Source organism: Fundulus heteroclitus, chromosome 4, assembly GCF_011125445.2.
Source record: "Fundulus heteroclitus isolate FHET01 chromosome 4, MU-UCD_Fhet_4.1, whole genome shotgun sequence".
NCBI classification, from domain to species: Eukaryota; Metazoa; Chordata; class Actinopteri; order Cyprinodontiformes; family Fundulidae; genus Fundulus; species Fundulus heteroclitus.
In genome coordinates this window covers 320,397-347,619 of record NC_046364.1, presented here as the reverse complement: position 1 = coordinate 347,619, position 27,223 = coordinate 320,397, and the positions used below count along the sequence as shown (strand labels likewise).

General features: G+C 50.8%; 3 protein-coding genes across 4 annotated transcripts; 1 reads left to right on the top strand and 2 right to left on the bottom strand.

The window, feature by feature from the left end:
• Positions 1 to 1,694: 1,694 nt before the first annotated feature.
• Positions 1,695 to 8,454, bottom strand: cog8 (component of oligomeric golgi complex 8). Its single transcript, XM_012854840.3, has 5 exons — positions 8,058 to 8,454; positions 6,864 to 7,071; positions 5,911 to 6,735; positions 3,840 to 4,008; positions 1,695 to 2,094 (listed from the first exon to the last, which is right to left on the bottom strand). Exons 1-5 carry the CDS (start codon positions 8,375 to 8,377, stop codon positions 1,832 to 1,834), a joined length of 1,785 nt encoding a protein of 594 aa, XP_012710294.2. The 5' UTR covers positions 8,378 to 8,454; the 3' UTR covers positions 1,695 to 1,831.
• A 940-nt stretch (positions 8,455 to 9,394) lies between these two features.
• Positions 9,395 to 15,589, bottom strand: LOC105919517 (isocitrate dehydrogenase (NAD(+)) 3 catalytic subunit alpha). The gene is made up of 11 exons (XM_036135753.1): positions 15,498 to 15,589; positions 14,180 to 14,239; positions 14,023 to 14,106; positions 13,656 to 13,770; positions 13,391 to 13,578; positions 12,478 to 12,611; positions 12,282 to 12,384; positions 11,858 to 11,922; positions 11,704 to 11,788; positions 9,917 to 10,069; positions 9,395 to 9,774 (listed from the first exon to the last, which is right to left on the bottom strand). Exons 1-11 carry the CDS (start codon positions 15,576 to 15,578, stop codon positions 9,691 to 9,693), a joined length of 1,152 nt encoding a protein of 383 aa, XP_035991646.1. The 5' UTR covers positions 15,579 to 15,589; the 3' UTR covers positions 9,395 to 9,690.
• A 1,403-nt stretch (positions 15,590 to 16,992) lies between these two features.
• On the top strand, positions 16,993 to 24,003 carry LOC105919515 (calcium and integrin-binding family member 2). 2 transcript variants are annotated; one of them, XM_036135754.1, is made up of 6 exons: positions 16,993 to 17,252; positions 17,447 to 17,481; positions 19,722 to 19,833; positions 19,930 to 20,077; positions 21,321 to 21,487; positions 23,492 to 24,003. In XM_036135754.1, the coding sequence occupies exons 1-5, from the start codon at positions 17,202 to 17,204 to the stop codon at positions 21,452 to 21,454; spliced, it is 480 nt and encodes a 159-aa protein (XP_035991647.1). In that variant the 5' UTR covers positions 16,993 to 17,201; the 3' UTR covers positions 21,455 to 21,487; positions 23,492 to 24,003. The 2 variants fall into 2 exon arrangements, with proteins under 2 accessions (XP_035991647.1, XP_012710298.1); XM_012854844.3 differs by having other exon boundaries at positions 16,994 to 17,252; positions 21,292 to 21,487.
• Positions 24,004 to 27,223: the final 3,220 nt, after the last annotated feature.

The following is a 27,223-nucleotide window of genomic DNA, read 5'->3' as shown; positions in this document are numbered from 1 at the left end:
TGGATGGAGGTGGTGGAGGTGGTGGAGGTGATGGAGGTGGTGGAGGTGGTGGAGGTGGATGGAGGTGGTGGAGGTGATGGAGGTGGTGGAGGTGGTGGAGGTGGTGGAGGGGGATGGAGGTGATGGAGGTGGTGGAGGGGATGGAGGTAGGGTGAGGGGGATGGAGGTGATGGAGGTGATGGTGGTGGTGGAGGTGGATGGAGGTGGTGGAGGTGGATGGAGGTGATGGAGGTGGTGGAGGTGATGGAGGTGGATGGAGGTGATGGAGGTGGATGGAGGTGGATGGAGGTGATGGAGGTGGATGGAGGTGATGGAGGTGGATGGAGGTGGATGGAGGTGATGGAGGTGATGGTGGTGGATGGAGGTGGTGGAGGTGGATGGAGGTGGTGGAGCAGAAGCAGCGGGGGGCGAGGATGGATGTAAAAGGGATTAATGAAGATGGAATGAGAGGAGGAACATCAAACGACTTCAGGGTCATCTCCCTTTAACATTCCTTAAATGAGACACAAACAAATAAAAGTTTTCTGGGTTTATGTTGGGTAAAGAAAATAAAGTGACAGAGAGACGATGAGGAGATAAATGGAACCTGGAGGAATGTTTGTCTCCTTTAGGTCCCTTCATGTTGCGCTCCACCTGGGTCTCTGACACACAAAGATTCCCATAAATAAATATTATATCAGCATATTTTTTCTTTTGTCCCTCCTGAATCGTCTCTTTTTTACCTTTTACCTCACAGTTCTGCCTGTTCAGGTGGTACTAAAATATTGAGTTTTATTTATATTTTTCCTCACCATGCAAAAGAGCCTTAAAGTGTCAAAAACTAATCTCAATAATTCTAAATGAATTTAAGGATTTTTGTTAAAAAATCATTAAAAAGTCTGAAAATCTGATTTACTTTTCAATGCATGTAGATTTGCAAATTGGTAGATTTACTGTTAATTAAAATACAACATTTTGAAGGGCATAAGCAAAAATTCTATAAAAATTAAAAATCTAACTGGAGGAGTTCTAGATATTTAAAATACATTAAATATGGGAGACAGAATAGCTCAGGAATGCCCTATTATATAGAAAAGTGATATTAAACATTTGAAGATAATCCACCATGAAATACATAACCTGGCCATGTTTTCTGTGATTTGTGTAAATATGTGTAAAGTCACTTAAAAATGAAATCCAGAAAATTCATTCTCTTCAAAACTTTTTGATCAGCCTGTCTGGAGGACTTGATGGAATCTGACTTTATGGAATAAATACTATAAATAAAACCTGAATCTGTGCGGCGGCCATGGCAGCTCAGAGCCAGGCGTGCGCTGACTGTGGAGACGGGGAACCGATGCTGCAGACGAAGCGGAGAACTGCAGCCAGACTGGTTCAGATTTTAATCTGAGATTATCCATTCATGCTGCAGAGAACTCATCAGAACCCTTTAGATTAATAACGGCCATAAACCACCGTCACATTCCTCCTGATGATCACCACATTATTGTGACCAGGTGTGAGAGAATTATTTAATTACTGTAAACTGGATCAGAGAGAAATCAGACCCCCCCCCCCCCAGGTAGGTCCTGACCCGCTCCCCAAACCCCAGACTGTAGAGCAGGTGCACTACCTCCTAACATCCTGCTCAGGGTGGAACCAGCTGGTGGTGTCGGTTCTGCAAAGGTTCTTCAAACTGATGAACTGAGTGAAAGTGAGACTTTTAAAACCTAAATGATTTTAATGAACATAGAGAACAAACAGAACCAGGAGAACGTTCCCATCACCACAGTGGAGCTTTAAGTCCCTCAGAGCAGAACCCCTGCAGACCCGGTCCATCGGGTCGAGACCATCACTCTTCTTCCTCATGTCCCTCCTCTTCGTCACGCTTCGCTCCGGCTGCAGACTCTGAGTCCAGGAGGTCAGACCGAGACGGTTCTGGTTCTCCGAGCTGCGGGTCAAAGTCCAGCGGGCCCAGCTCGGCCGTGACGTCCACCTCCGGCAGCACCGGTTCCGGCTCCTTCTCGGGTAAAATGAAGTCCAGCGGCTGCAGAACCGCAGAGACGTCGATGCAGCCCAGACCGCCGTACCTGTGCAGCTGAGATACAGGAACACCTGCAGAGACACCAGCAGCCAATCAGTACCCAGAGATCCACAGCGCCAAACTGGACCCCCCACAAGCACGTCAACCCTGCGGGTCGTCAGCCGAGTTCAAGCTGCATCTAGAACCTAAACAGCCTGGAAGACGAATCCCAGAGATCCATCTGCTGGTTCCTTTCACAGCAGAACACCAGGAGGTGCAGGAACCCGCTGGAAGGTTCCACCTGGTTCCAGATCACACCTGGTTAAACGTAAACACCCTGGGTTAGAACCAGATCAGACCCGGTTAGAACCAGATCAGACCCAGTTAGAACCAGATCAGACCCGGCTAGAACCACATCAGACCCGGTTACTAACCACATCAGACCCGGTTAGAACCACATCAGACCCGGCTAGAACCACATCAGACCCGGTTAGAACCAAATCAGACCCGGCTAGAACCAGATCAGACCCGGTTAGAACCAGATCAGACCCGACTAGAACCAGATCAGACCCGGTTAGAACCAGATCAGACCCGGCTAGAACCAGATCAGACCCGGTTAGAACCAGATCAGACCCGGTTACAACGAGATCAGACCCGGTTAGAACCAGATCAGACACAGTTAGGACCAGATCAGACCCGGCTAGAACCAGATCAGACCCGGTTAGAACCAGATCAGACCCGGTTAGGACCAGATCAGACCCGGCTAGAACCAGATCAGACCCGGTTAGAACCAGATAAGACCCGGTTAGAACCAGATCAGACCCGGCTAGAACCAGATCAGACCCGACTAGAACCAGATCAGACCCGGCTAGAACCAGATCAGACCCGGTTAGAACCACATCAGACCCGGTTAGAACCAGATCAGACCCGGTTAGAACCAGATCAGACCCGGTTAGAACCAGATCAGACTGGGTTACTAACCAGATCAGACACGGTTAGAACCAGATCAGACCCGACTAGAACCAGATCAGACCCGGCTAGAACCAGATCAGACCCGGTTAGAACCAGATCAGACCCGGTTAGAACCAGATCAGACCTGACTAGAACCAGATCAGACCGACTAGGACCAGATCAGACCCGGTTAGAACCAGATCAGACCGGGTTACTAACCCGATCAGACCCGGTTAGAACCAGATCAGACCGGGTCAGAACCAGAACAGCTTGCTGATTGTAAAGAGCTCTCTATGTGAAGCTGGCCTGGCTGTGAACGGAGGAGAACCTTCCTGGAGGACAACATTCTCCATTCTTTCCACCAATCAGAGAGAACTAAAACAAAGATGGCCGCCCCCCTGGAGTCTACCAGAAGGCCCTGAACGCCTCTCAGACCACGAGACTCCAGATTCTCCAGTCAAAGGTCCAACAGAACAGAGAGGTTCTGGATGAAGACCTGCTGCAGAACTTTGGGCCTCCAGCTTTGCTCGGAGTTCTTAGTTAATTTAATTAGTTCATTTAGCGCACGTTCCTCCGTTCCACCCTAGTTCTGAGGTGTGGGACGTAGTTGTTCTTAAAACATACCAGAGAAAACTGACAGGCTTGAGAAATCTGACCCAACAGAACCTAAAGAGACTAGGTTCAGCGGTTCTGCTCTCCTTGAGACGGCAAGGTGGATCTAAAAGCTAAAAGGTGGATTTTGGACGACAGCCGCCTGGAACGTTCCAGAGATTCCTGCCTTTTGTCATCATGTGGCGTTTGTGTGGAGCGCTCCGATAACTCAGCTGTAGGACTAAACACACGGAAGTGGAGGAACTGGACCAGAACTCCAACCAAGAATCCTCACCCAGAACCAGAGCGAGCTGAGCTGGAGGGAACAGAACCTGCAGGCAGCGGTTCAGGAAGGGCAGCAGGTCCTCAGCGTACGACGAGCAGAACTGAACGAAGAGCTCCTTCTCTCTGCTGCTGAAGGCCGACTGCTCCGCCCGGTAGAACACCAGGAAGTGACGGGTCACCTGGAGAACAGGACAGAACCAAGTCAGCCGTTAGCAGGGTGCTCGATGTTGTTCTTCAGTCTGAGGTATCGGGTCAGTCTGGGTCAGTCTGAGTCAATCTGAGTCAGTCTGGGTCAGTCTGAGTCAGTCAGGGGTATCGGGTCAGTCTGGGGTATCGGGTCAGTCTGGGTCAGTCTGAGTCAATCTGAGTCAGTCTGAGTCAGTCTGGGTCAGTCTGGGGTATCGGGTCAGTCTGGGTCAATCTGAGTCAGTCTGAGTCAGTCAGGGGTATCGGGTCTGTCTGGGTCAGTCTGAGTCAGTCATGGGGTATCGGGTCAGTCTGGGTCAGTCTGAGTCAGTCTGAGTCAGTCTGGGTCAGTCTGAGTCAGTCTGGGTCAATCTGAGTCAGTCTGGGTCAGTCTGGGTCAATCTGAGTCAGTCTGGGTCAGTCTGGGGTATCGGGTCAGTCTGGGTCAATCTGAGTCAGTCTGGGTCAGTCTGAGTCAATCTGAGCCAGTCTGGGTCAGTCTGAGTCAATCTGAGTCAGTCTGAGGTATCGGGTCAGTCTGGGTCAATCTGAGTCAGTCTGGGTCAGTCTGAGTCAGTCTGGGTCAGTCTGGGGTATCGGGTCAGTCTGGGTCAGTCTGAGTCAATCTGGGTCAGTCTGGGGTATCGGGTCAGTCTGAGTCAGTCTGAGGTATCGGGTCAGTCTGGGTCAATCTGAGTCAGTCTGAGGTATCGGGTCAGTCTGGGTCAGTCTGAGTCAGTCTGAGGTATCGGGTCAGTCTGGGTCAGTCTGAGTCAGTCTGGGGTATCGGGTCAGTCTGGGTCAATCTGAGTCAGTCTGGGTCAGTCTGGGGTATCGGGTCAGTCTGGGTCAATCTGGGTCAGTCTGAGTCAATCTGGGTCAGTCTGGGGTATCGGGTCAGTCTGGGTCAATCTGGGTCAGTCTGAGTCAGTCTGGGTCAGTCTGGGGTATCGGGTCAGTCTGGGTCAGTCTGAGTCAGTCTGGGTCAGTCTGAGTCAATCTGGGTCAGTCTGAGTCAGTCTGGGTCAGTCTGGGTCAGTCTGGGGTATCGGGTCAGTCTGGGTCAGTCTGAGGTATCGGGTCAGTCTGGGTCAGTCTGAGTCAGTCTGGGGTATCGGGTCAGTCTGGGTCAATCTGAGTCAGTCTGGGGTATCGGGTCAGTCTGGGTCAATCTGAGTCAGTCTGAGGTATCGGGTCAGTCTGGGGTATCGGGTCAGTCTGGGTCAGTCTGGGGTATCGGGTCAGTCTGGGTCAGTCTGAGGTATCAGGTCAGTCTGGGTCAGTCTGAGTCAATCTGGGTCAGTCTGGGTCAATCTGAGTCAGTCTGAGGTATCGGGTCAGTCTGAGTCAGTCTGGGTCAGTCTGAGTCAGTCTGGATCAGTCTGGGGTATCGGGTCAGTCTGGGTCAGTCTGGGTCAATCTGAGTCAGTCTGGGTCAGTCTGAGTCAGTCTGGGTCAGTCTGGGTCAGTCTGAGTCAGTCTGGATCAGTCTGGGGTATCGGGTCAGTCTGGGTCAATCTGAGTCAGTCTGAGGTATCGGGTCAGTCTGGGTCAGTCTGGGTCAATCTGAGTCAGTCTGGGTCAGTCTGAGGTATCGGGTCAGTCTGGATCAGTCTGAGGTGCGTCCATCAAAACTAGCGACAAACTACTGAGTCTAACGTTGGGGTGTTTTCACACCTGCCACACCTGGTCTGCTTTAAATGGACCAGAGCGCCCCCCCCCCCCCCCCCTCACTGGTCCAGACCTCTTGTGCGGGTGTGAAAACACATTTTGTTTCCCCCAGAGACTGTTAAATCCTGGGAAACACCACAAAGTGATTCCCAGTGTGTAGGAGTGCTTGACCTGGGCGAGGTCTGACCTCACCTGAGTCAGAAGGGGGCGTGGCTAATTCTCACCGTCTTCAGGCCGTCCTCCAGACTCCGGCTGACGTCCTGGGCCAGCCCCAGGGGGCAGCAGAGCCGCAGGTCATTGAAGGCGCTGAGGATGTTGTTGAGGAAGCAGGCCAGCGGCTGGAAGTCCAGCAGGGCCATGGGGGGCTGCAGGGTGCCGGGCTGCACGCCGGGGGCCGCGGGGGCCACGGCGCCCCCCAGCACCGAGGGCAGGGCCACGAGCGTGTACAGGTTCATGTCCTCCTGGAACTTCTCCACCGCCTCCTGCACGGCCCCTCGGAAGGTCTCCAGCGCCACCTGCTGGAAGAGAGGCGGCAGCTGGCCGCGGAAGTCGGCCCCCACCCGGCTGAAGGACAGGCCGAAGTACATGCACTGGCCCAGCAGGGAGTCCAGCCGCCCCCCCACGCCGCGCCGCAGGTCCCTCTTCAGCGTCTCCAGGAACTCGGCCACCTTCTGCACCACCCAGCCGTGGAAAATGGCCGCCTCGCTAAGCGCCACCTGGCTGCCTGCGGGGGGCGCCAGCGGGTCCTCGTCAGAGAAGATGGCCCGGTACTGCGTGATGACGTCGAACAGGTGGACCCTGCACGCCTCGATGGTCTTGGTGATGTGGAAGTAGGGGTCCTCCTGAGGAACGGCGGCCAGGATGGAGCTCAGCCAGCTGCCCCGCGCCTGCAGGAACTTCACCCGAAGCTCCGCCTCCGTGAACACGTCCATCCTCCGCAGGTAGCCAATCACGCGCAGGCACACGGGCAGCTGGGAGTTGGTGCGCAGCTGCTGCAGCAGCTGGTTGAGCATCAGCTGCGCCGACTGCCGCACCTCCCGCACTATTCCCTGCAGGAGCAGCAGAGCGGCGTTAGATTCTGCTCCTCAGCCGGTTCAGGAATAACGAGCTCCATCAGGAGCTCCGTCACCTCCACCTCTTCACTTCCTGTCCTGCTGAAATCATTCCCTGGGCTCACCTGGATGACAGGTAGCGTCGAGTGCTTCTTCTCCAGCCGCTTGACGTACGCCGCCAGCTCCAGAGCCTCCTCGTAGTAGCCGTTCCGGACGCAGGTGTCCATGAGCTGCGGGATCTCCAGGATCTCCAGGATCTCCGTGTGGCGGTTCAGCGTGAGGCTGTTCATCCGCCGGCTGACTCCGATCTCCTCCGCCTCCTTCATGAAGGTCCTGAACAAAGACGCACGTTACCTCAGGTGAAGAGAACCGCGTCCAGGACTGGAGGCGCTGCTTCTTCTGGACTCTAGCTTCTAGCTCCTTCTGTTAAGTTACCAGTTCAGGACTCCTGATTCACGAGTCGTGATTCAGTGCAAAAAGAAACTTTCTGCTTCTGATTTCAGTTTTTAATCTCAAAGGACGACATTAAACAGTTTCACTGACTCAAAGACTCGGGTCACTTTGGTGAATGACTCAAAGACTCGTGTCAGTAAAAAGAATCTAATTCTCATAATATATATATATTTACTGAACCTTCCAGAATTTATCCCGGTTTCCTCTTGGTTCTCCAGAACCCGTCCAGCCGGTTCTGCAACATTTCTGACTAAAAACACATCAATGGTTGAAATGTAGAACTTTAATCTGGTTCTGAAATGCTGGATTATTTCCGTTTTCTGTAAAACAGAACCATCCCCACAGGTCCGATTGGAACGGTTCTGTTTCCAGGTTCAGTTATTCTGAAGCGGCCCGGAAGACGATCCAAACGGTCCGCCTCAGAGAACAGGAGACGGGTTTGTGGTTCTGGTCCGGACCCACAGCTGCGTGCACGGTGGTGGCAGCATCATGCTGTGGGCCGGCTTCCCTGCCAGTGGTTCTGGTGCAGTTCTGCTGCAGTGAAGGAGCAGGACTCGGCCCAAGAAGCGGGTCCTAAAGACCTTCTCCGGTTCTGTTCTGGACCTGGAAATGTTTTTAGGTAATCAGTCCGGATTCCAGATTCTTTACGGTTCTGGAACCACGGTGAACTGGACCTAAATGCCGTGGTCTACACTGCTATCATAGAAGGTCCAACAGAACCAATACTGGGTTTTAAACAATATTTAACCATATTAGAGAAACCACTTGTCCAAGCTGGACCGGTCCAGCGAGCTCACGGACCACATCCAGAACCCCTGCCCCGGTAAACTGGACCTGCCGCGGTTTCAGCTCCAGGCGGTACCGACCTGCACCGCTCTCCGAACCGGGGCAGCTTGTCCAGCAGCCGGGACACGCTGCCCTCCACCCGGCCGAAGTCCCGGTAGATGTGCTCGGTGCAGTCGGCGGTTCGGATGAAGGTCTGGTAGTTGGAGAAGGCCAGCTCCCGGGTCTGCTGCAGGATCTGGTTCCGCTCGTCGGCCAGCCGCTCCGGCTCCCGGCCCAGCTTGTCCAGGCCGCAGGCGCTGAGTTCGGACAGGTAGGCCGAGAAGTCCGGGTTGTCCCTCCAGCTGTCCGGGAAGCTGTCCTTAAACACCGACACTAGGATGCTCTCGTCCTCCACGTCCATGGTGCTGCGGATCCCGGTTCCGACGCAGGTGACGGACACTTCCGGGTTGTGCTGGAGCAGCGGTACCGCCCCCTGGCGGACAGGACGGGTTCGGTTTCAGGTCAGAACAATGTTCACAGGAAGTGAGTAAATCAGCGCCAAGGCGCCGCGATGATCTGGATGAGCAATAAACATCATTCAGATTCATTTCTGTTAATTATCGGAGCAGATTAACTGAACCAGGCGGCCCAGCGGTACCGGAGCCAGACTCCAGGTTCCACCAGGGAACAAATCACTTTATCAAAAATCTTGTTGATCAATTTAGAAGCTGCTCAAATTGGACTGTTTGATAAAAATTAGGATTTTAATTAACTTAAATTTGATGAGCATTTTTTTTTATGGACTATTAAGTGACGCATATTTATGATTGAATGATATTTAGATGATAAAGTATTTAGTTCTGGACCTACAGCTGCTTTAACCTCTGATGCATAGAACGGTCCGTCCAGAACCAGCAAGGTTTCTACCGGGCTCAGCAGAGTTCTGGGCCTGACCCAGTTTTCATTTTCATCTGTTTGTCTACAGTTTAACTTTGGGGACATTTTTTTAAAGATTTTTCAGCTTAGTGTGATGCTGACGGTTCTGACTGGGTGAAATATTCAGAATCTTCTGGATTTAAGCAGCTTCTCGTCTTCTTCTCCATCCAAACTTACTTCTGTCACCTTCCAGCCAGCTACGGCTGCAGGACTTCCTGTTTGCTGTCCAATCACAGCCCAGAGTGCAGAGACACGCCCACTCCCGTCCCCTCAGGATGGTTCTGGAGAACCCTTCCAGGGCTTGACCCGCTGAGCCAGGCGCCCCATAGGGCGGAGGTTCTGCCTGTCTGAAGAGTCCCAGATGGACGGGTCCATCATAGGTCCCAGCCTTCAAAGGTTCTGAAAAGCCCGGATCCAATCAGCCAACCAGAACAGTTTGTTAGCTGCTCAGGGAGGATGAAGATGTGATGAAGAGGACGACACTCATTAACCAGAAGACACGTTTTTCTCCATGAACCGTTTATTAGTGGTTCTGTAGGCAGGAAATGATCAGAACAGGAAGTAGAAACAATAAATAAGACACTAGAGCTGTGATAGCGGAGCGCTAACGTTAAAATCATGCCACAGTGACGAGCTGATGTCACGGATGAGCCGCTATTTGGCTAAAACTGCGGATATGTCAGGTTTCATTTGTGCGTCATGTTTACTGTGAATGTCACGGACCCAGAACCATCGCCCAGAACAGTCGCTTGTTTCTGTGAATGTTGCAGGAAGCTCCGCCCCCTCAGCCCCGCCCCCTCAGTCCAGATCCTGGACCCGGCGGCAGATCTCTGCGGTGAACTCGGAACACTTGGAGCTTCCTCCCAGATCCTTCGTCAGCACCTGAAACAGCAGCAGCAGCAGGCTGTTCACCCATTGGCTAGTTACGCCTGGACGCCATGTTTTATGAACGAGCCCGGACCTGCAGACCCGGCCCGGCCCAGAGTTCTGGGCCAGCAGCATTCAGAGCGTGGGTCTCACTCACCTTCTTCTCTCTGATGGTGTCGAAGCAAGCCGTCTGGATCCTGGCGGCGTGGCCGTGCAGCCCCATGTGACGCAGCATCATGACGGCGCTGAGCAGCAGGGCCGTGGGGTTGGCCAGGTCCATACCGGCGATGTCCGGGGCGGTGCCGTGGACCTGCAGGACACACAGACCCAGTTCACACAGGTCCAGACCCGCCGCACAGCATAAACACTCCCAGGTTCTGGAGATCTCCAGTGTCTCCAGGAACCGGTCCAGAAATAAACGAGTTTACGGGTCAGAAATGTGAACTCTGATGCCTGCTGATAGAGTTTAACCTGAGAACCTGCTGGACCCGACCAGAACTAAAGAACCTTGTGGTTCACACCTTTGGTCAGACGCCGGAGTTTGCTCCTCGCCTCTTCAGTTTTATCTCTATAGCTCTAATTCCTGAAACATGTCATCTAAAGGTTCTTTCCATCATCATTCTAATGTGATGATGTAACAATAAATCAAACAGTTGATTATATTTTTCCAGCAGGGAGTGAAACCTTATAGCCCAGATAGTCTTGTGCACAGCATAAATGTTTAAAAGCTGTTTTTTTCTGTTTCAGACCAGCCGTGGGTCTGTTGCTGGTAGCCGCCCTCGCAGCAACGCCTCCAGCCCAGGCTGGGTGAGTCTGAAACCGCTCCCCCAACCTGGGAGGAAGAATCAGGAGGGGGTTAAATGAGCAAAGATGCTAAAAGAAAGGAGACATGGTGGAGAAGAGATGCAACCAGAGGGCCAAATTAACCGAGCCGTGTGGGACGTCCAGGGAACCCGGAGTGAGGCGGTCAGGAGGCCAGCGGGCCGAGCAGCGCGGCCTCCATGGACCCATTAACCCATAAACCTATAAAACCATAAACCTATTAACGTATAAACCTATTAATGTATAAACCTATTAACGTATAAACGTATAAACGCATCGCAGACGTGGCACACAGGACGGCCTGCAGCCATGTTGCATCATACGTGTATAATTAAATGATCTGATGATTAGAGATTTCTTTATCGCTAAATAAAACATTTCAGAAGAGTCTGTGTTCTCAGATAAAAAGATAACAGTTAAATAAATGTTCCTGTTCTGTAAGAAAAAAACAGATAGGCTGAGTAAAGTTTCTGTGGCGTTTTAATTGCATTTAAGCTCCATAATGTGGCTGGTATTAGAACCACCTCTGATCGCAGCAGCGCCACCTGCTGGATGTCAGCTGACACTGCAGCAGCTTTAGAGAAGTTAAAGTCTTAACGCCATCTTTAATACGCCTGTGAATAAAAGACAGAACATGGACCAGCAGAGACGGTTCCGGTGACCCAGTGGGTCAGAACCAGGAAGCTGAGAGGAAAGCGGGTCAGCAGCAAACCCAGGAGAGACGCCAGAACCCGAGAAGCTCACAGGTGGACACCAGAGACTGGCGTCTGATTGGCTCCAGGTGGGCGGAGTCTGCTGATGTCATATTCAGCAGCTGGGTGGGCGGAGTCTGCTGATGTCATATTCAGCAGCCAGGTGGGCGGAGTCTGCTGATGTCATATTCAGCAGCCGGGTGGGCGGAGTCTGCTGATGTCATATTCAGCAGCCAGGTGGGCGGAGTCTGCTGATGTCATATTCAGCAGACAGGTGGGCGGAGTCTGCTGATGTCATATTCAGCAGCCGGGTGGGCGGAGTCAGCTGATGTCATATTCAGCAGCCGGGTGGGCGGAGTCTCCTGGCAGCGGGGCTCACAGTGATCACATGGTTAAAGGAGGTAGAAAGCAGGCAGGTAGTTTTTCTCACCGATTCAAAGATGGCCACTCCGTTGGCGCCGATGTTCCCGCTGGGAGTGACGCCGAGTCCTCCGATCAGACCGGCGCACAGGTCACTGAAACACAGTCACATGACGTCACACCCCTGGCTCTGATTGGCCGACGAGCCTCTGACTGGCACTGACCTGAGGATGTCTCCGTACAGGTTGGGCATGACCAGAACGTCGAACTGGGTCGGGTCCTGGACCATCTGGAAGACACGGACACGCTTTGAGCCAGAGGACCAGCGCCGACCGCTGACCCAGACAGAACCGAGCCTGGCGCTCAGAACCGAGCGGTCAGAACCGAGCCCGGTGGTCAGAACCGAGCGGTCAGAACCGAGCGGTCAGAACCGAGCCCGGCCGTCAGAACCGAGCCCGGCCGTCAGAACCGAGCCCGGCGGTCAGAACCGAGCGGTCAGAACCGAGCGGTCAGAACCGAGCCCGGCCGTCAGAACCGAGCCCGGCCGTCAGAACCGAGCCCGGCGGTCAGAACCGAGCGGTCAGAACCGAGCGGCCAGAACCGAGCGGTCAGAACCAAGCAGTCAGAACCAAGCCCAGCCACACTCACATTAAGGCACACGGTGTCCAGGTACATCTCGGTAAACTTGACGTCTTTGTAGTTCTCCGCCACTTCCCGGCACTTCCTCAGGAACAGACCGTCTGACATGCGCCTGCAGAGACAGAGTCCATCAGTACCGCCTGGTTCTGGTTCTGCTCAGAGAAGGACCAGAGGACGGCGCCCGCTCCCTGCAGCCTCAGCTCACATGATGTTGGCCTTGTGGACGGCGGTCACGCTGCTTCTTTGGTTGTTGCGGGCGTACTCGAAGGCGTACTCTGCGATGCGTCTGCTGGCGTTCTCGGTGATCAGCTTGATGCTCTGGACCACGCCGTCCACGATCTGCAGAGACCAGAGACACGTTAGGCCGGTTCTGACGGGCCCACCCAGGAGAACTGCAGGTAGAGCCGCAGGTATTCAGACAGCAGAGCTCCCCCTGCTGGTAGACGCAGGTAAGTAAACCCGACGTTTATCCACTGCAGTGGAGAACGAGAAACTCCAACAAGTAAAACTAAATTCCTTTAATATAATATTTAATATTTATCTTTTAGTTCTGAGCGTTTGTCCATCTAAGCAGCTCCTCAGGCTAAAGACACTAAAAATGGCCACACTACGTAAAACAATTAAACTATTTACACGTTTATGAGAAAATCAGCGACTTCCTGTTTCTGGGGGAGTAAATATGACGCGACACCGCCCCGTTAACCCCTCTTCAAAATGGGAAAGAGCGGAGACAGCAGCCGTCACTCAGCAGAACCTGCAGAACAGCTGAAGGTTCTCAGAGGAGAACCAGAACACGTTTAATAGAAAACTGCCCGTTAGCCCCTCTACAAAATGGGAAAGAACGGAGAACCTCCCATAAACTTCGTGGTCTTCAGAACCCTGGAAGAAAGCATCTAGAGAACAATGGTCCTGGTTCTCCAACACTGTGGACCTCCATCAGGGGGACTAAGACCTACGGTACCAGAGACCCGGCTGGGACGGGTTCTCAGCTCAGTAGAAGCTCCATGGAGCATCTTCTACCTTCACCTCCAGATCTCCTGCTGCCATCAGCGACTACGGTTCTGAAGGCAGAGAACCGGGCTCCAGAACCGGGCTCCAGAACCGGGCGGCCTGCTCACCACGTGCTCGATGCCGCTGTACTCGCCCTCGGTGTTCTCGCGGATGGTGACCAGGTCCACGTCGGTGTAGGGCGTCCTGTAGCCCTCGATGGAGACGCAGGGACGCACGTTGGCGTAGAGGTCAAAGGTCTTCCTCAGCAGCAGGTTCATGGACGGGTGGCCGGCAGCGATGGGCGTCTTCAGAGGTCCTGGAGGAGCAGAACATCTCACACATCAGCTCCGAGCTCCCAGAACCACCAGAACCGCCCAGAGGAAGCGGACCCACCTTTCAGGCCGATCTTGCTGAGGTCCATGGACTCTTTGGCGTCCGGAGGAATCGTCCAGCGTCCGCCGGGTCCTTTGATGGCCGTCACGTTCCTCTCCTCCCATCTGATGGGCGCCTGCAGAGAAAACCCATCAGGTTCTGCTGCCTGAGGCCCGGGTTCTGCTGCCCGAGGCCCGGGTTCTGCTCCCCGAGGCCCGGGTTCTGCTGCCCGAGGCCCGGGTTCTGCTCCCCGAGGCCCGGGTTCTGCTCCCTGAGGCCCGGGTTCTGCTGCCTCAGGCCCGGATTCTGCTCCCCGAGGCCGGGTTCTGCTCCCCGAGGCCCAGGTTCTGCTGCCTGAGGCCCGGGTTCTGCTCCAGGTGGGACTCACCTTAGCAGCGTCGAAGATCTTCACCACAGCCGCAGAGATCTCTGGACCAATCCCATCGCCTGGAATCAGAGTGACGGTCTGCATCTGGAGCCAAACACAAAGTGGGTCAGAACCACCTAGAACTGCGTTAGAACCGCTGAGGCCCGGAAACACTCACCCCTCTGGAGAAGGCGGACCGCGCCGGTCTGGTCGCCGCCCCGCCCATCGCTTGACTCACCTGCAGAGACAAGGAGAAGGTGAGGGACACCTGGGCGGGTCAGGAAACCAGAACCACGTCTGGGTCCAGAAGAACCTTCATTAACCCTCAATCAGCAACAATCTCCCTCCTCCAGAACCTCTGGGTCACACGTTAAATCCTTATTTCATGGTACCGACAGCCGGGTCAGACGCTGATAACTTAACATTGAATAGAAAAGGTTCTGATCAGGCCCAGTCAGGCGGGTTTAATGCTTCGCCTACGGTTCTGGTTCTGATCCGCTTGGGGGGGGGGGACCCTCAGCTGGGTTCTCTTCCAGGCTGAGCTTTCCAGAACCTCCCTGGATGAATAAAAGGTCCAGCAGATGTTTCCAGCAGAGCTCGGGTCAGAACCGCTGACCCAGTTCCTCTCATCCCTTCGTTTGCGGGTAAATGGACCTTCACAGCGAGAGCCGAGGGGCTGGAGGTTCTGGATCCTGACCTCTGATTGGCCCAGACAGGGGACAGGTAGAACCGACCCAACAGGTGGGGGAGGGGCAGCCCACCATCACCGTGGAACATGATTCCCAGAACCTTTGATTCTAGGAACCGGTTCCTGCCTTGCTCAAGGACCTGAGCCGATGCCGTCAGCAGAGGTCAGAGGTCTCCAGGTGTCTGGTTCACCTGCCGGCACGGGTCTGGACCCCAGGATCAGAACCCCGGACCTGGAGTCAGGGTTCTGACCGGGTCCAGGGTTCTGACCGGGTCCAGGGTTCTACCATGGAGGCGGGTCTCCTCAGGAACCTGTGACCTTCCAGGACCTCCAGGTGTCAGCAGCCACACCTGGACACCACAGTCACACCTGGACACCACAGTCACGTGTTTTAGAGATGAGGCGTTTAAGGCCAGCCGAATTTCATGATGGTCCATTGATCTGACCTGCGGGCGCCGCTACCGGAAGTGGATCTTAAATTAGTCGTTTTTTAAACGGAGTCTGGTGCCGGTCACGTTCGTGGGGGTTCGGGCCGAGGAGGAACCAGGAGGTCCCGGAGAACCACTCCACGGAGACGGAGGAGGCTTCCTGGGTGAAGCTGAGGAAACTTCTCCATCTTCTGACTTCCCAGCTGAAGGACACTGGCTGCTGCTAACAGCTAACAGCTAACCGCGGAGTCCACGCAGCTAACGGGACACGGAGAACCGGAACCTTCAGGTCCCACGCAGAACCGCACCGAACCCCGCAGAGCCGAGGCAGAACCGCTAATTAAGAGTTTCCAGCCCAAAGAAAAGATGTTTCCTCTTACCAGTGACCTCCACACGCTGCCTGCTGCCATCCTGACGAGCTGAGATCCTCCGGAAGCGAGATGCCTCACTACCTGCCTCATCCTGTCGAAGAGCTGAGGATCTTTGCTTGCCAGATGCCTCACTACCAACCGCTCCTTTTACCTTCAAATGGAATATATATATATATATATATATATATATATATATATATATATATATATATATATATATATATATATATATATATATATATATATATAATGTTGCGTTCCATTTGTCCTCGGTAGTCGGAAATCTTGACCTCCGAGTCGGTAATTTGAACTGAAATCGGTTTTACGCGTCATAAAGTCGGTGCAACAGGATGGGGAGCGACTTCAGCATTTATGATGGCTGCTACTCTCAGCAACATTGAGTAAAACTTCATACTTTGACTATCTTCAGCAATTCTCTCAATGAAATCTAACGTTAAATGCATTGTTTGACTTTAGTTGGGAGTAATTGTTTTTAAAAGCCACTGGGACGCCATGATTAGAAAATAGAAATCTCAGTTTCTCTGAAACTCCGGCGACACAGCAGAGGCCCGCTGGTCTGGGTCTGGGGTTCTCCTTCCTCCCAGTATCTGGAGTCCTCTTTGGGATGCATGGTCTTCTCCCTGGCTCCTGGGTCTGGGGGGACATTGTCTGCTCTGTGAGTCCTGAGGACTCCTAACTGTGAGCTGCAGTGGCTGATGGGAGTCAAAGCGCAGGTTCTGGTCTGTGTGGGTTCTAACCATAGACATGTCTGTGGTTCTAACTGTCCTCCATCCGACACTGAGGCGGCGCAGTCCATGAAAGCCAACCTGACATTTTTTACGTTCTCTGGTGTGAACTTTTTTATCCACAGAGTTGATGGTCAGTGAAATGTTGGACTTCCTGAGATTCTAACCCAGGTGTCATCAACACACCTGAACCAATGTCTGCTGGGATCCCTGGAAAGGACGCAAAGCGCTCTTTTCTACCTCTGTGGCGGTCAAGCTGCAGGACCTAACTAGCTCTCAGCTCCTTTACTGTCAGTTTACCATGAAAAAGGCCGCTAAATCTGGATTCTGTAGATTTTTGGCTTTCCATACAGGCGGGACCCACTGAACCACTCAGCTGCATTCAGGAGCTGTAGGAATTATCAGCTTCACCACACAGTAAAACTCCTCTTTTCACAGATAAGTCCTTTATTATAATCCAGGTTTAGCTGCAGTTTCTCAGGATCTAACGGTACGTCAGACCTCACAGAGATAATGATGAAGAGCTGTTCAATAAATATTTATTTGGTATTTCTAAGAATTTCCCAAAGAAAATTTTGCTGAAAAACAAAACGAAAGAAATCAGAGAAATGAAAAAAATTTATGAGAGGTTTTTTATAAATTAGGTGAATAATTTTAAGATTGCCTCCAGTTCTGTCGTAATGCTCTCTGACGTCAGATTTTTCAAGCAGCACTTGAAGGCAGCAGAGCAGTCCGCTCCTCCTCCTCCTCCTCCTCCTCCTCCTCCTCCTCCTCCTCCTCCTGGATCAGATTCTCCTCTGCGCTGCCTCCAGCAGAACAAGCCTCCTCCTGGAGCTGCATGCAGAAGCAGGGCCCTCCATCCCGTCGGTGTGAGACCTCCTCCTGGATGCTGGGCCACCTCCGGCGTGGCGCTGCAGGAGTCTTCCCGTGGGATGCAGCTTGGTGATGGGAGGATCCGCCGCACACGATGGGAAACAAGCAGACGACCTTCACCGAGGAGCAGCTGGAGGCTTATCAGGTAGCGGGTCCTGTCAGTGTCTGAGAGGCAGCAGAACATAAATCAGAACCAGAACAATTAGAAGCTGGGTCTGGGAGAACGGAGCCGCCGCTGCTGATTGGCTGATCTCCTCCTGGATGCTGAGGCTGCTGAGGCTGATGCCCTGAAACCAGACCCTCCCAGAGGACTCACCCTGTCTGTCTGTTTGTTTACAGGACTGCACCTACTTCACCCGGAAGGAGATCCTCAGGTGAGTCCCCACGTTCGCCTTCATCGCTGAGGTAGAGGAGGAGCAGCTGCAGGTTCGGCTGAATCCCTGGAGTGAAAGGAGGAAAGGTTCTGATTAGAAAAGAACTGGATGAATGTAGAACCTCAGAGAACATGGAGTGAATGTGAGAACGTGTGGTGACTGGAAGACGTGTGCAGGTAGAGGTCCACGCCATGAAGACCTGCTGAAGCTGGTGCAGCATCAGGCTGCCATGGGAGAACATCAGCTCCCACCTCCAGCTTCAGCTGGTCTCCTTCCTGAATTATGGAGAACCAAGAAGCCTCTGAGGTCTTTGTTCTGTAACCAGAGAAGAATCTGTTCTCCATCTTTGTGGGAAATAATTCTCTCTTTATTTAATGGTCATTTTATTATTAGAGGGGTTTTCTAAGGTCTCCTAGATAACTGTCCTGTCTTAGGAGTCTCAAAGCGTTTCTGGACTTTAAGATGTTCTACCACCTCCTAAATTAACACGAGGAACTCCAGAGCCAGAGAAAGTCAGGAGAACATCTCAACAACAGGTCAGAAGAGGAAGGGAAACCAGGAGCTGAAGAGAAAACTCAGAACCAGAACATGTGAGATGTGTGGAGCTCTGCTCTCCAAAACAAGAACCTGTTCCTCTGCTGCGTTCTGCCTCTCTGCAGAACTTCTGGTGCCGTTTCCCTGCTGAAGTCCAGAACTCCTGGTTCTACTTCAAGCCCCCCTGAGAAAATCCTTCTCTGCAACCCTTAAAGGGACGATGTCCTCTTATCAACGTTTATCTATCAGCTCTGGTACTGAGACCAGGTCCCTGCTGGCATCTGAAGCTGTCCTCCCATCCAGACATCCTCCTCTGATGGACAGATGGGGGCCACCAGCTCTCCTCCCTCAGAGATGGACCATCGTCCACACCGCAGGGTGGGGGGGGGGGCAGTTTTAGCAGAGAGAGACGGGGGGGCTGCTGTCTACCTGAGACCTGTGAGGTCAGAGCAGATGTTTGCAGAGAGGTGGGAATGTTCTGAGCTGGATAAGAGCGGATGCTGCAGAGAAACAAACCTCCTCCTTTCCTCTCAAAGCAACAGAAATGATAAAAATGGAGAAACTGTAAGGCAGGAGTCACCAACCTTTATGAAACTCAGAGCTTCTTCATTGGTTCTGTGAAGGGTTACCTGTATAATGAAGGGTTACCTGTACTGAGCTGTGAACTAGTAGAGCTCACCTTAACTTTATGGAAAATGAACACATTTTTATGCTTTTTTTTAATAATAGAATTATTAAACTATTTAAACGTAGGCGTGATTACAAAGGAAGAGCAACAGCAAAAAAAGGACATTTTAGATGCCGCTCACTGATGGTTCTGGCGTTTTGGCTCGAGGGCCCCACATGCGGCCCTGGGGGCCACAGGCTTCTGTTTCTGACCTGCTGTAAGGTTAGTAAAAATCTGGTTAGATCTCCAAAATGATCTTTTGAGTTCCTGAGTGAGCCTGATAAGAATGCTGGACGTTCTAAAGCCTTCAGATCTCCAGCCGTGTGAGGTTTCTCTGGTGAAGGTCTGGAGGAGTTCCTCTACAGAAGAGCGCCGGCTGGCTGCAGACACAGGAGCCTCTGCATGATGGTGTTAGGAAGGGAGGACTTCCAGAGCTCATGGTGTTCCCAGGAGAGGAGACGGACATGTGAGGAGGACATATGGTGGACAGGAGGAGGAGAGCAGAGAGGAGGCTCATTAGAAGGAAGATTACGTCTTTGATTATTCAGCAATCTGTATTAAAATCTCTATTTTAGAATATGCTGGTGAAGATTCTCAGTCATGCAGGTCATGATCATTCCAGAACAAGTTAAAAATTAGCCTTTTTGGGCAATAATATAAAGCTTAACTCCTCACTACTCCAGACATTTGAACTGAGAAAGCTTTCTGGATGGGAAGCAAAACGTCTTCAAAAAAGTTGTTTTGTTTTTTAAACTTTTTTTGGAACTATATCAGAATGGTACGCAGTCATAAATATTAATGGGGATAAAGCATCACCACAGAGAGAAAATGCTCAGATTCAGTCGCTGCAGGAGGATCAGATCTTCCTCACAGCTGCAGACGTGGAGGAAGGACATCAGGACGAGGACAGGAGCTCAGATGTCTCACTCTGCTCCCGTTATGACGGCGCTCAGCCCGGCGGCCCAGAGGTCCGGTGGACTCGGGCCGGATGGACCTTTGCTCTTCTGACGTCTCACGCTGTGTCCTGTCTGACCTGCAGGCTGCACGGACGATATCGTGAGCTCGCTCCACATCTGGTGCCGCTGGACTACACCAACAACCCCGACATCAGAGTCCCTCTGTCGCTCATCGTCACCATGCCTGAGCTGAAGGTACGCCGCCTACAGGAGCCTCACAGGGACAAAGGTTCTCCAGAAGCAGACCCACAGGTTCCTCTTTATTTATCTGCCGTGTGTTTGTGACGACAGGAGAACCCGTTCAGAGACAGAATCGTGGAGACGTTCTCTGAGGACGGACAGGGGAACATGAGCTTCAACGACTTCGTCGACATGTTTTCTGCTCTCTGTGAGACGTCCCCCAGGGAGCTAAAGACGATCTACGCCTTCAAGATCTACGGTGAGATGATGTTTGATGAGCCTGAACAGGGTCAGTCTGCTGGGGATGTGATGAAGACGAGGTTGAAGATGTTTTCAGCACAGCTCTGCTGTCCAGCTTTAGAACGCTGGCTGTGTGATAAAAGCTCCTATTGAGTTCATCAAATAGTGTCGCATAAACAATAAAATCAGAAATCTGTTCAATTTGGAGGCTAAATTACCATAAAACTCTTACAGGACCTCACACATCAGATCTTCTCATCTTCTGATCTCCTTAGATGCTTCCCTGTTCTTCTCCTCTTTGAGATCTCTGGAGGTACTGGTGCAGAAACCAGGAACTTTTGTTCTGTCTTATGGAGACTTCTCTGTCACCAGCAGCTGCTTGTTTATATCACTCTTTTTCTTTTAAGACATCATAACAGAAAAATGCATCCTCTCTCTACAGAGGTCCTCAAGGCTTTGTCCCAGGACTCCTTCATTCTGCAAATGCTTTACCTGTTTGGGCCAGAGCTCCTCCTCTTGTACAATATGCAGATGATGCCATTCTCTGCTTTTCACATCATCTTATGACTGCAGTGTCTCTGATTAAATCTCAGCTTTTCTGTCTTAGATGGATTGAGTTAAACATCTTTAAGCTGCTCAGATGTCCAAACCAGCCGGTTCCTTTTGATGCAGAGAAGCAGCAGCTCTACTCTGAGCTTTTGTTGGTTCTTTTGGTTCTGATCCAGACTCATGACCAGAGGGGAGGTATCAGTAAATCCAGAGCTTTGCTTTTTGGCTCAGCTCTTTCTTCTCCACCAGAGACTGGATCAGAACCAGCATCACAGCTGAAGTAACCCTGATCCAGCCGACCATCACTGCAGAAACTCCATCCATCCATTTTCCGACACGTTTATCCCTCATGGGGTCCTGGGGGGGGCTGGTTCCTATCTCCAGCTGTCATTGGGCGAGAGGCGGGCTTCACCTGCACAGGTCGCCAGTCTGTCGCAGGGCGAATAAAGAACATTTCATTCTAAAATTAAACAGAAGGTTTAGACTATTTCCACGTTTCCACTGTAACACTGCAAAAGACATTTTCAGTACAAATGTGTATTTTTAACAATAAAGGATAGATAAAGTCTGTTAGCTTTAGGTGAACAAAAAGTCGCAGAATGATCTGTTGGATCCATTAAACATTAAAATGAAAAGCAGCAGCAGCAGAGGATGAAGCTGAGTGTTTGTGTCCTTCTGCTCCAGACTATAACAGGGACAACTTTATCTGTAAGGAGGACCTGCAGAAGACCCTGAACAAGCTGACCAAAGGGGAGCTGACGCCAGAGGAGGTCACGCTGGTGTGCGACAAAGCCATCGAGGAGGCCGACCTGGACGCAGACAACAAGCTCTCCTTCGCCGACTTTGAGAACATGATCTCCAAAGCTCCTGATTTCCTCAGGTAACGCCCTGATGTCATCATTTAAACATGTGCGTGTTACATTTAGGGAGGTGACGGTGTTTATGTTCACATGTGAGGAATAAAGAGGCTTCCTGGTCAGATGGGCTCAGATCTTTCTGCAGCTCTCTCTGGTGGACGGTCTCCTGTGGAGCTGCAGAGAATCAGCCTCGTTAATGGGAGTAAATCAGCAGAGCAGCCTTTATAGACAGGCTGAGCGCTTTGAGAGTGAGGCGGAGGCTAGAGGCTCCACAGAGCGCCATCATCCCATCAGTAATGAGCTTTTAACCGTGAGCGATGCAGAGAGGTGCCAGCAGAGCCCAGAACAATCGGATCAGAACCGTGAAGCCCTGGAAGACGGAGCAGCTTCTCCTGTTCTGCATGAAGCTGCAGAGATAAAAGGTTTTACTGCCGACCATCCATCACCGCTCCCCCGCCTCAGCCCAGGAGGGGGGGGGGGGGGGGTATTACTGCTGTGGACGAGGCTCTGGGGATGCTGCTGCCTAGCAACAGAGTCAGATAAAGGGGGGGGGGGGGGGGCAGGTGTTTGAGGGGCGGTCAGATTACATGAGGAGCTGCTGAGTCACTGGAGGTCCGGTCACACAGATGTGGTCGCCTGGTTTCCCCTGAAGAACGTCTCATTTAATCTGCCGGGAGCTTTATCGTCACGTTTCCTGGTTCCGCCGCCATCCCAGGGTCCCTTTCAGGCTGACAGCAGCTCCAACAAGTCAATTACTGAGAAACTACAACTAAACTACGTCAAGATTTAACATGTAGGGAAGAATCTTGTCAGTATTTGATTTTTAGAACCTGTCATGACTAAAAACCCCAAAGTGTTTAATCCCATTCTGGCATGGACCAAATGCTGCGCTTTGATTGGTTCAGGATGAACGGTGACATCATCATCATCATGTTTCAGGGCCAAGGTACCAAACAGTCAAAGCGTTGTTTTATCTTTCCTTTTCTTTTAGTGACGTTCATCTTACATTAAGCTGAAATTATTTATTTGATAGAAATGTTACTGAATTTCTACATTTCCGTTATTTTAATTTGTCTATTAAATAATGGACAGGGACAATTCCTGCAAAATCTACTTTAAATCCATCTTGTTGTTTCCTTGGAGTCTCTAAGAGAGATCTGCAGAGATCTTTAGGTTCTGATTGGGTCGTAGTTTTAAATTCGTTAATTTCTAACAATTTTTAACAATTACATCCTGGTATTTACTCCAGAGCTGCTAAACCAGGTCATGGACCTCTGACTCCGCCATCTTTCTGTCTCAATGCTTTCCTCACTCAATTCATTACATCTTACATAAACTAACACGAGTCCAGAGAAGGTCCAGACACATCTCCACTGACCATCGCTCTAAAATCGCCTCACTGTTACTAACATCATACGTTACAATCACCTTAATGTTACTGCCTGCTGCTCACCATCATCTCTGAATAGTTAAATGCACCCCCCCCCCCCCTCCCATTCACTGAGGCCTGGCATTTCCCCCTTCAGTCACACTTTTGTTTCAGTTTCATTTAGTTCTATTACAACACTGGACATTTATTTAAATTTACTTTATTTTACATATAATTCCAACGTTTAGTTACATTTAATGTTAATGTGTTTAAACTGTCACATTAATTTTGTAGTGTAAAATGTGTTTCATTTATTTGAATTGAATTGAATTTCTCCCTTACTTCACCAGGAAGCTGCAAACCTTTCCTGCCCAGGTGTCCTGATGCAGATGAAGGGTTTAAAACAGGAATTATTCATATTTTAGGAAAGCAGAGTTGGTAGCACTATAATTAAAACAGCTTTAAATGCTGTGAGGAGATCCAGAGGAGCTCTGCTGGGCTGAAGATCATCAGGTTCTGCTGATAAATCTCTCTTCCACCTGAGGAGACGGAGGTTCTGTTGTAGAAGAACCCAGAAGTTCTGAATGTTCTGCTTTTAATCATAACGACGTGAATGAAACAGAGCGCTCATGTCGCATCTTCTCGCTTGTCTCTGCAGTAACTTCCACATCCGGATATGAGACGAGGCCTCCCACAGAGATCCTGTAGAGGACAGACGTCTCACCCGGACCTGTCTCCTGTTGGTGGAGCCGGCCTCTGATCGGGACGCAGGATGGTTCTGGATCTTCTGGCTCACTGAGTTGATGTTCCGGCTCTGGTCCGGACTCCCGTGTTCAGTGGAGACCCAGCAGCAGCGGCGGTTCTGTGGCGGCAGGTCGGCGCCGCGGACTGGACTCCGGTCTAAAAGCACACAGTTAAAGGGCAAACAGTGAGCAGCTATGCAATCTTTCTTGCTGACCTGCATGTTGTAAATAGCTTGGCCAGCTGCTGAGTGCTTTAGTCAAGCGTTCTGGTGCAAACTGACAATCATTTAAACTGTAGCTCAGTTAATGGAAGGGCTCCCTGTCAGTCTGGCTGTCACACCGTCTCCTGCCAACCTGATCCACCCCACCTGTTCACCTCTCAATGCTTTCTCACTCTAGAGGAAAATAAAAGCTTTGTTTTGCTCCATGGTGTCTCATTGTGACTCAGTACGACTGTGGTGTTAGCCAGAAAGCCGGGTTTGGTGCTCAGGTAAAACACCTGAATGTCTGGTGCTCAGGTAAAACACCTGAATGTCTGGTGCTCAGGAAAGGAAGGAGAAGACGATGAAGAGGGATCTGAAGACGAGAACGAGTGCAGCAGGAAGGAAGTCACATGATCCCTTCACAGCCAGAGATGAATGCTACCATTAGCTGGTGAAACAGAGGCAACATGTCCGCTTTTAGAGAGGCAGCGAGTTCAGCTGGCAGTCAGAGGAAGGAGCAGTTCTACCTAAAGTCCCTTTAATTAAAGGTATTTTACCTTTAATTAAAGGGACTTTAGTTCTACCCACCTGAGAGGAGCCACTGACTGGAGGAGGAGCCACAGAGCGCTCCCCGTCACCCACCGCTGAGGGAGGAAGACCACCAGAACACGCTCCACAAATGCTGCCGTTTCTCATCACTACTGAACAAGTGAATAATATTCACTGCATGACCAGAGAGCATGCATGGCTCGGCCCGGTCCAGCCCGGTCCAGCCCGGCTCGGCCCGGTCCAGCCCGGTCCAGCCCGGTCCAGCCCGGCCCGGCCCGGTCCAGCCCGGCTCTGACTCGGCCCGGCTGAGAACAGATGACCAGGTGATGAGAGAGAACACAGAGGGCCAGAAACAGACGTGAAATATAGGCTGCCCAGGTAAACTGTTTCAGTTTTACTCTTGACTAATTACTTCCATCTGGATTTAATTTAGTTACCAAGGAATACACACACCTGGAAAATGTATTTAGATAAAATACAGTTTAGAAATTTGAAATATTATAACCAATGAGAAAAAAGTGAGGCAAAACTGTCCTGCATTTCAGTGTCATCTATAGACACAACAACTACAGACGGCAAATAAAGATGTTATCTGGAGACATTATCTATAGACATTATCTAGAAACATTATCTAGAAACATAATCTAGAAACATCATCTAGAGACATCAGACACATTCAGTGGACGCCGGTTGGAGCTGAGAGGACGAGGCTGTGATCTTCTCCTGCAGGAGCTGCACAGCATTCATCCTGATTATCCTGAGCAGCTTTGCTGAGACAGCGAGTTCCTCCGGCCGCTGCAGAACCGCGGTTCCAGCCGCAGCACATTCCCACCAGGAAGAGAACACGTTCCTCCTTGAGGGCCGGGACATAAGACCAGGAGAGAGTCTTTATGAGCAGAGCTGCAGACTCAGCGCTCCTCTTTTCTGCTCAGGTTCTCATCCAGGTCTGTGTGAGAAAGGTTCTGCAGATCAGGGTCTGATGCTCAGCGTTGGGACCAGGACATTGCATCATCACCTTTCTACAGGCTGCACAGAACCTCACATCTAGGAGACACACAGATCAGACAACATTATGACCATCTGCCTAATTCTGTGCTGTTCCCTGTTTTTAAAACCAGCCTGACCCGATGAAGATTGGATCAGTACATCTCTCAGGTACTTGGCTGGATCCTTCCTTGAACCTCTGATAGATTCAGACCCTGCAGGGCTGAAACACCTGCAGACAGGTGTGGGGGCATAAGGAGCTTCAGGAGGGAGCTCTACAACCATCCTGGTCTCTAAAGCACCCTCCATGTCTGGACTACATGACTACAGACCTGTCGCCCTCACACCTGTAGCCATGAAGTGAAAGACTGGAGTTGGTCCACCTGAAGGACCTCCATCACAGGACCCCCTTCAGTTTGCCCACAGAGATGAAGAATCGTGAATCATGAGTCAGTAAAGTGACTCATTCTGGACTCACACATCACCAGTTCTCCTCGCTGCCTTGTCTTCTTCTACTCAGAGGGGAACGTGGAACCAACAAGTCTAACATTACACTCATCTAAATTACAGCTCTAGAATAAAGAGTTTCTCTAAGCTGGACTTTCAGTCCCACCAGGAGGCAGCCTGTTAATTAGAAACAGGAGGCAGCCTGTTAATTAGAAACAGCCTTTTAGGACGGTGCCAGGAAGGAAAGCCGCTCTTTTCAACCAGACTGGTACTACTGTCCTACTAGTAGAGGCAGCTTTTTCTGCGTTCCAGGCCTTTCATTTTCATATTTAATTTTTATTTATTCCCTCCACATTGAAAAGACGGAGAACTTCCAGTCGGACCAGGACCGGTCCAAGAAAACTCTGCTCCTCCACTGGAGCCACAGTTTCAAACACAAAGGCAGACAGGATGGATTTTACTGCAGAGTTCATGGAGGCTTCACATACAAATAAAGATAAAATCAAACACAAATTTCAATTAAAAAGAGCGCCCCCCCCCCAAAAAAAAAAATTAAAAAAAATTTAAATTTAAAATGATTAAAGGTTAATTCAAAGCTTTTGGAGTACCTAAACGTTTCTGTTCAGGTCAGATTCTCCAGGTACTGAGCTGCTAACGGATGTTCACTCATCTGGCCGCTGGGGGGCGCTACTGGACTGGTCGCTAACTGAAGGCCCATCACAACCTCACCATTATCAGTTCATATAACAGGCTTTAGCTTCAGTATAAAAGCTGCTTTCTGCTGGTTTAAGTTTCTGCTTCCTTTTCCACAAGTTTTATGTTATGTTTTATATTTTCATGATTTAAATATTCCTGTTTGGGTAATAATGTTAGATTAATTTCCTTTCCTTCTATTTTGTTCATAAGCCAAACTTTAATTGAACACGCTGCCTCCCTTAGGGCATCATGGATGGCCAGAGCTGGTCCAGAGCAGCAGAGACCAGCCAGGACGATAAAAACAAAGACAGAAAGAAAGAAAGATGTAAACACCAGCCTGACAGGATCAGAAGATTTACAGCCTATAAAAACGATACCAGGGGCCAGGACCGCCTTCTCTTGTAACATTGGGACATCAGAACAGCAAATATTTCATATTATTGCTGCAATATTACAAATGAAAACCAGATGAAATCAGTTCATTCTTTTTGATTCCAATGAATCTGTTTGTGACTTTTGGTTAAACTGTTTTTAAACACTTGGTCTGTGGTCCTCATCATCGGTCTAAATGAGCCTCAGTGTTGAAGTCAGCGAGGAAGGCCTTTCACCAGCGACCGATTAATCCTGGAAAATGACAAACAGACCACACTGAATACCTAACATTGATTATAACCTGGAAAATGTGGCATTGGTGGCATTTTGTTGAGTAAATTTGTAGTTTTTCTCCATTGGTTTGACTCATTTTGTGAAACAGAAATTACATTTTGT

Excerpts from the sequence above, each read along its gene's own strand:
- cog8 (XM_012854840.3), bottom strand. The coding sequence starts at position 8,377 with ATGGACGTGGAGGACGAGAGCATCCTAGTGTCGGTGTTTAAGGACAGC. Across the intron at positions 6,736-6,863 it reads CGACGCTACCTGTCATCCAG|GGAATAGTGCGGGAGGTGCG; the intron begins GTGAGCCCAGGG and ends CTGCTCCTGCAG. Across the intron at positions 2,095-3,839 it reads TCAGCTCGCTCTGGTTCTGG|GTGTTCCTGTATCTCAGCTG; the intron begins GTGAGGATTCTT and ends GTGTCTCTGCAG.
- LOC105919517 (XM_036135753.1), bottom strand. The coding sequence starts at position 15,578 with ATGAGGCAGGTAGTGAGGCATCTCGCTTCCGGAGGATCTCAGCTCGTC. Across the intron at positions 11,789-11,857 it reads CTGTACGGAGACATCCTCAG|TGACCTGTGCGCCGGTCTGA; the intron begins GTCAGTGCCAGT and ends ACTGTGTTTCAG. Across the intron at positions 10,070-11,703 it reads GAGTGGCCATCTTTGAATCG|GTCCACGGCACCGCCCCGGA; the intron begins GTGAGAAAAACT and ends TGTGTCCTGCAG.
- LOC105919515 (XM_012854844.3), top strand. The coding sequence starts at position 17,202 with ATGGGAAACAAGCAGACGACCTTCACCGAGGAGCAGCTGGAGGCTTAT. Across the intron at positions 17,253-17,446 it reads AGCAGCTGGAGGCTTATCAG|GACTGCACCTACTTCACCCG; the intron begins GTAGCGGGTCCT and ends GTTTGTTTACAG. Across the intron at positions 20,078-21,291 it reads CTACGCCTTCAAGATCTACG|ACTATAACAGGGACAACTTT; the intron begins GTGAGATGATGT and ends CTTCTGCTCCAG.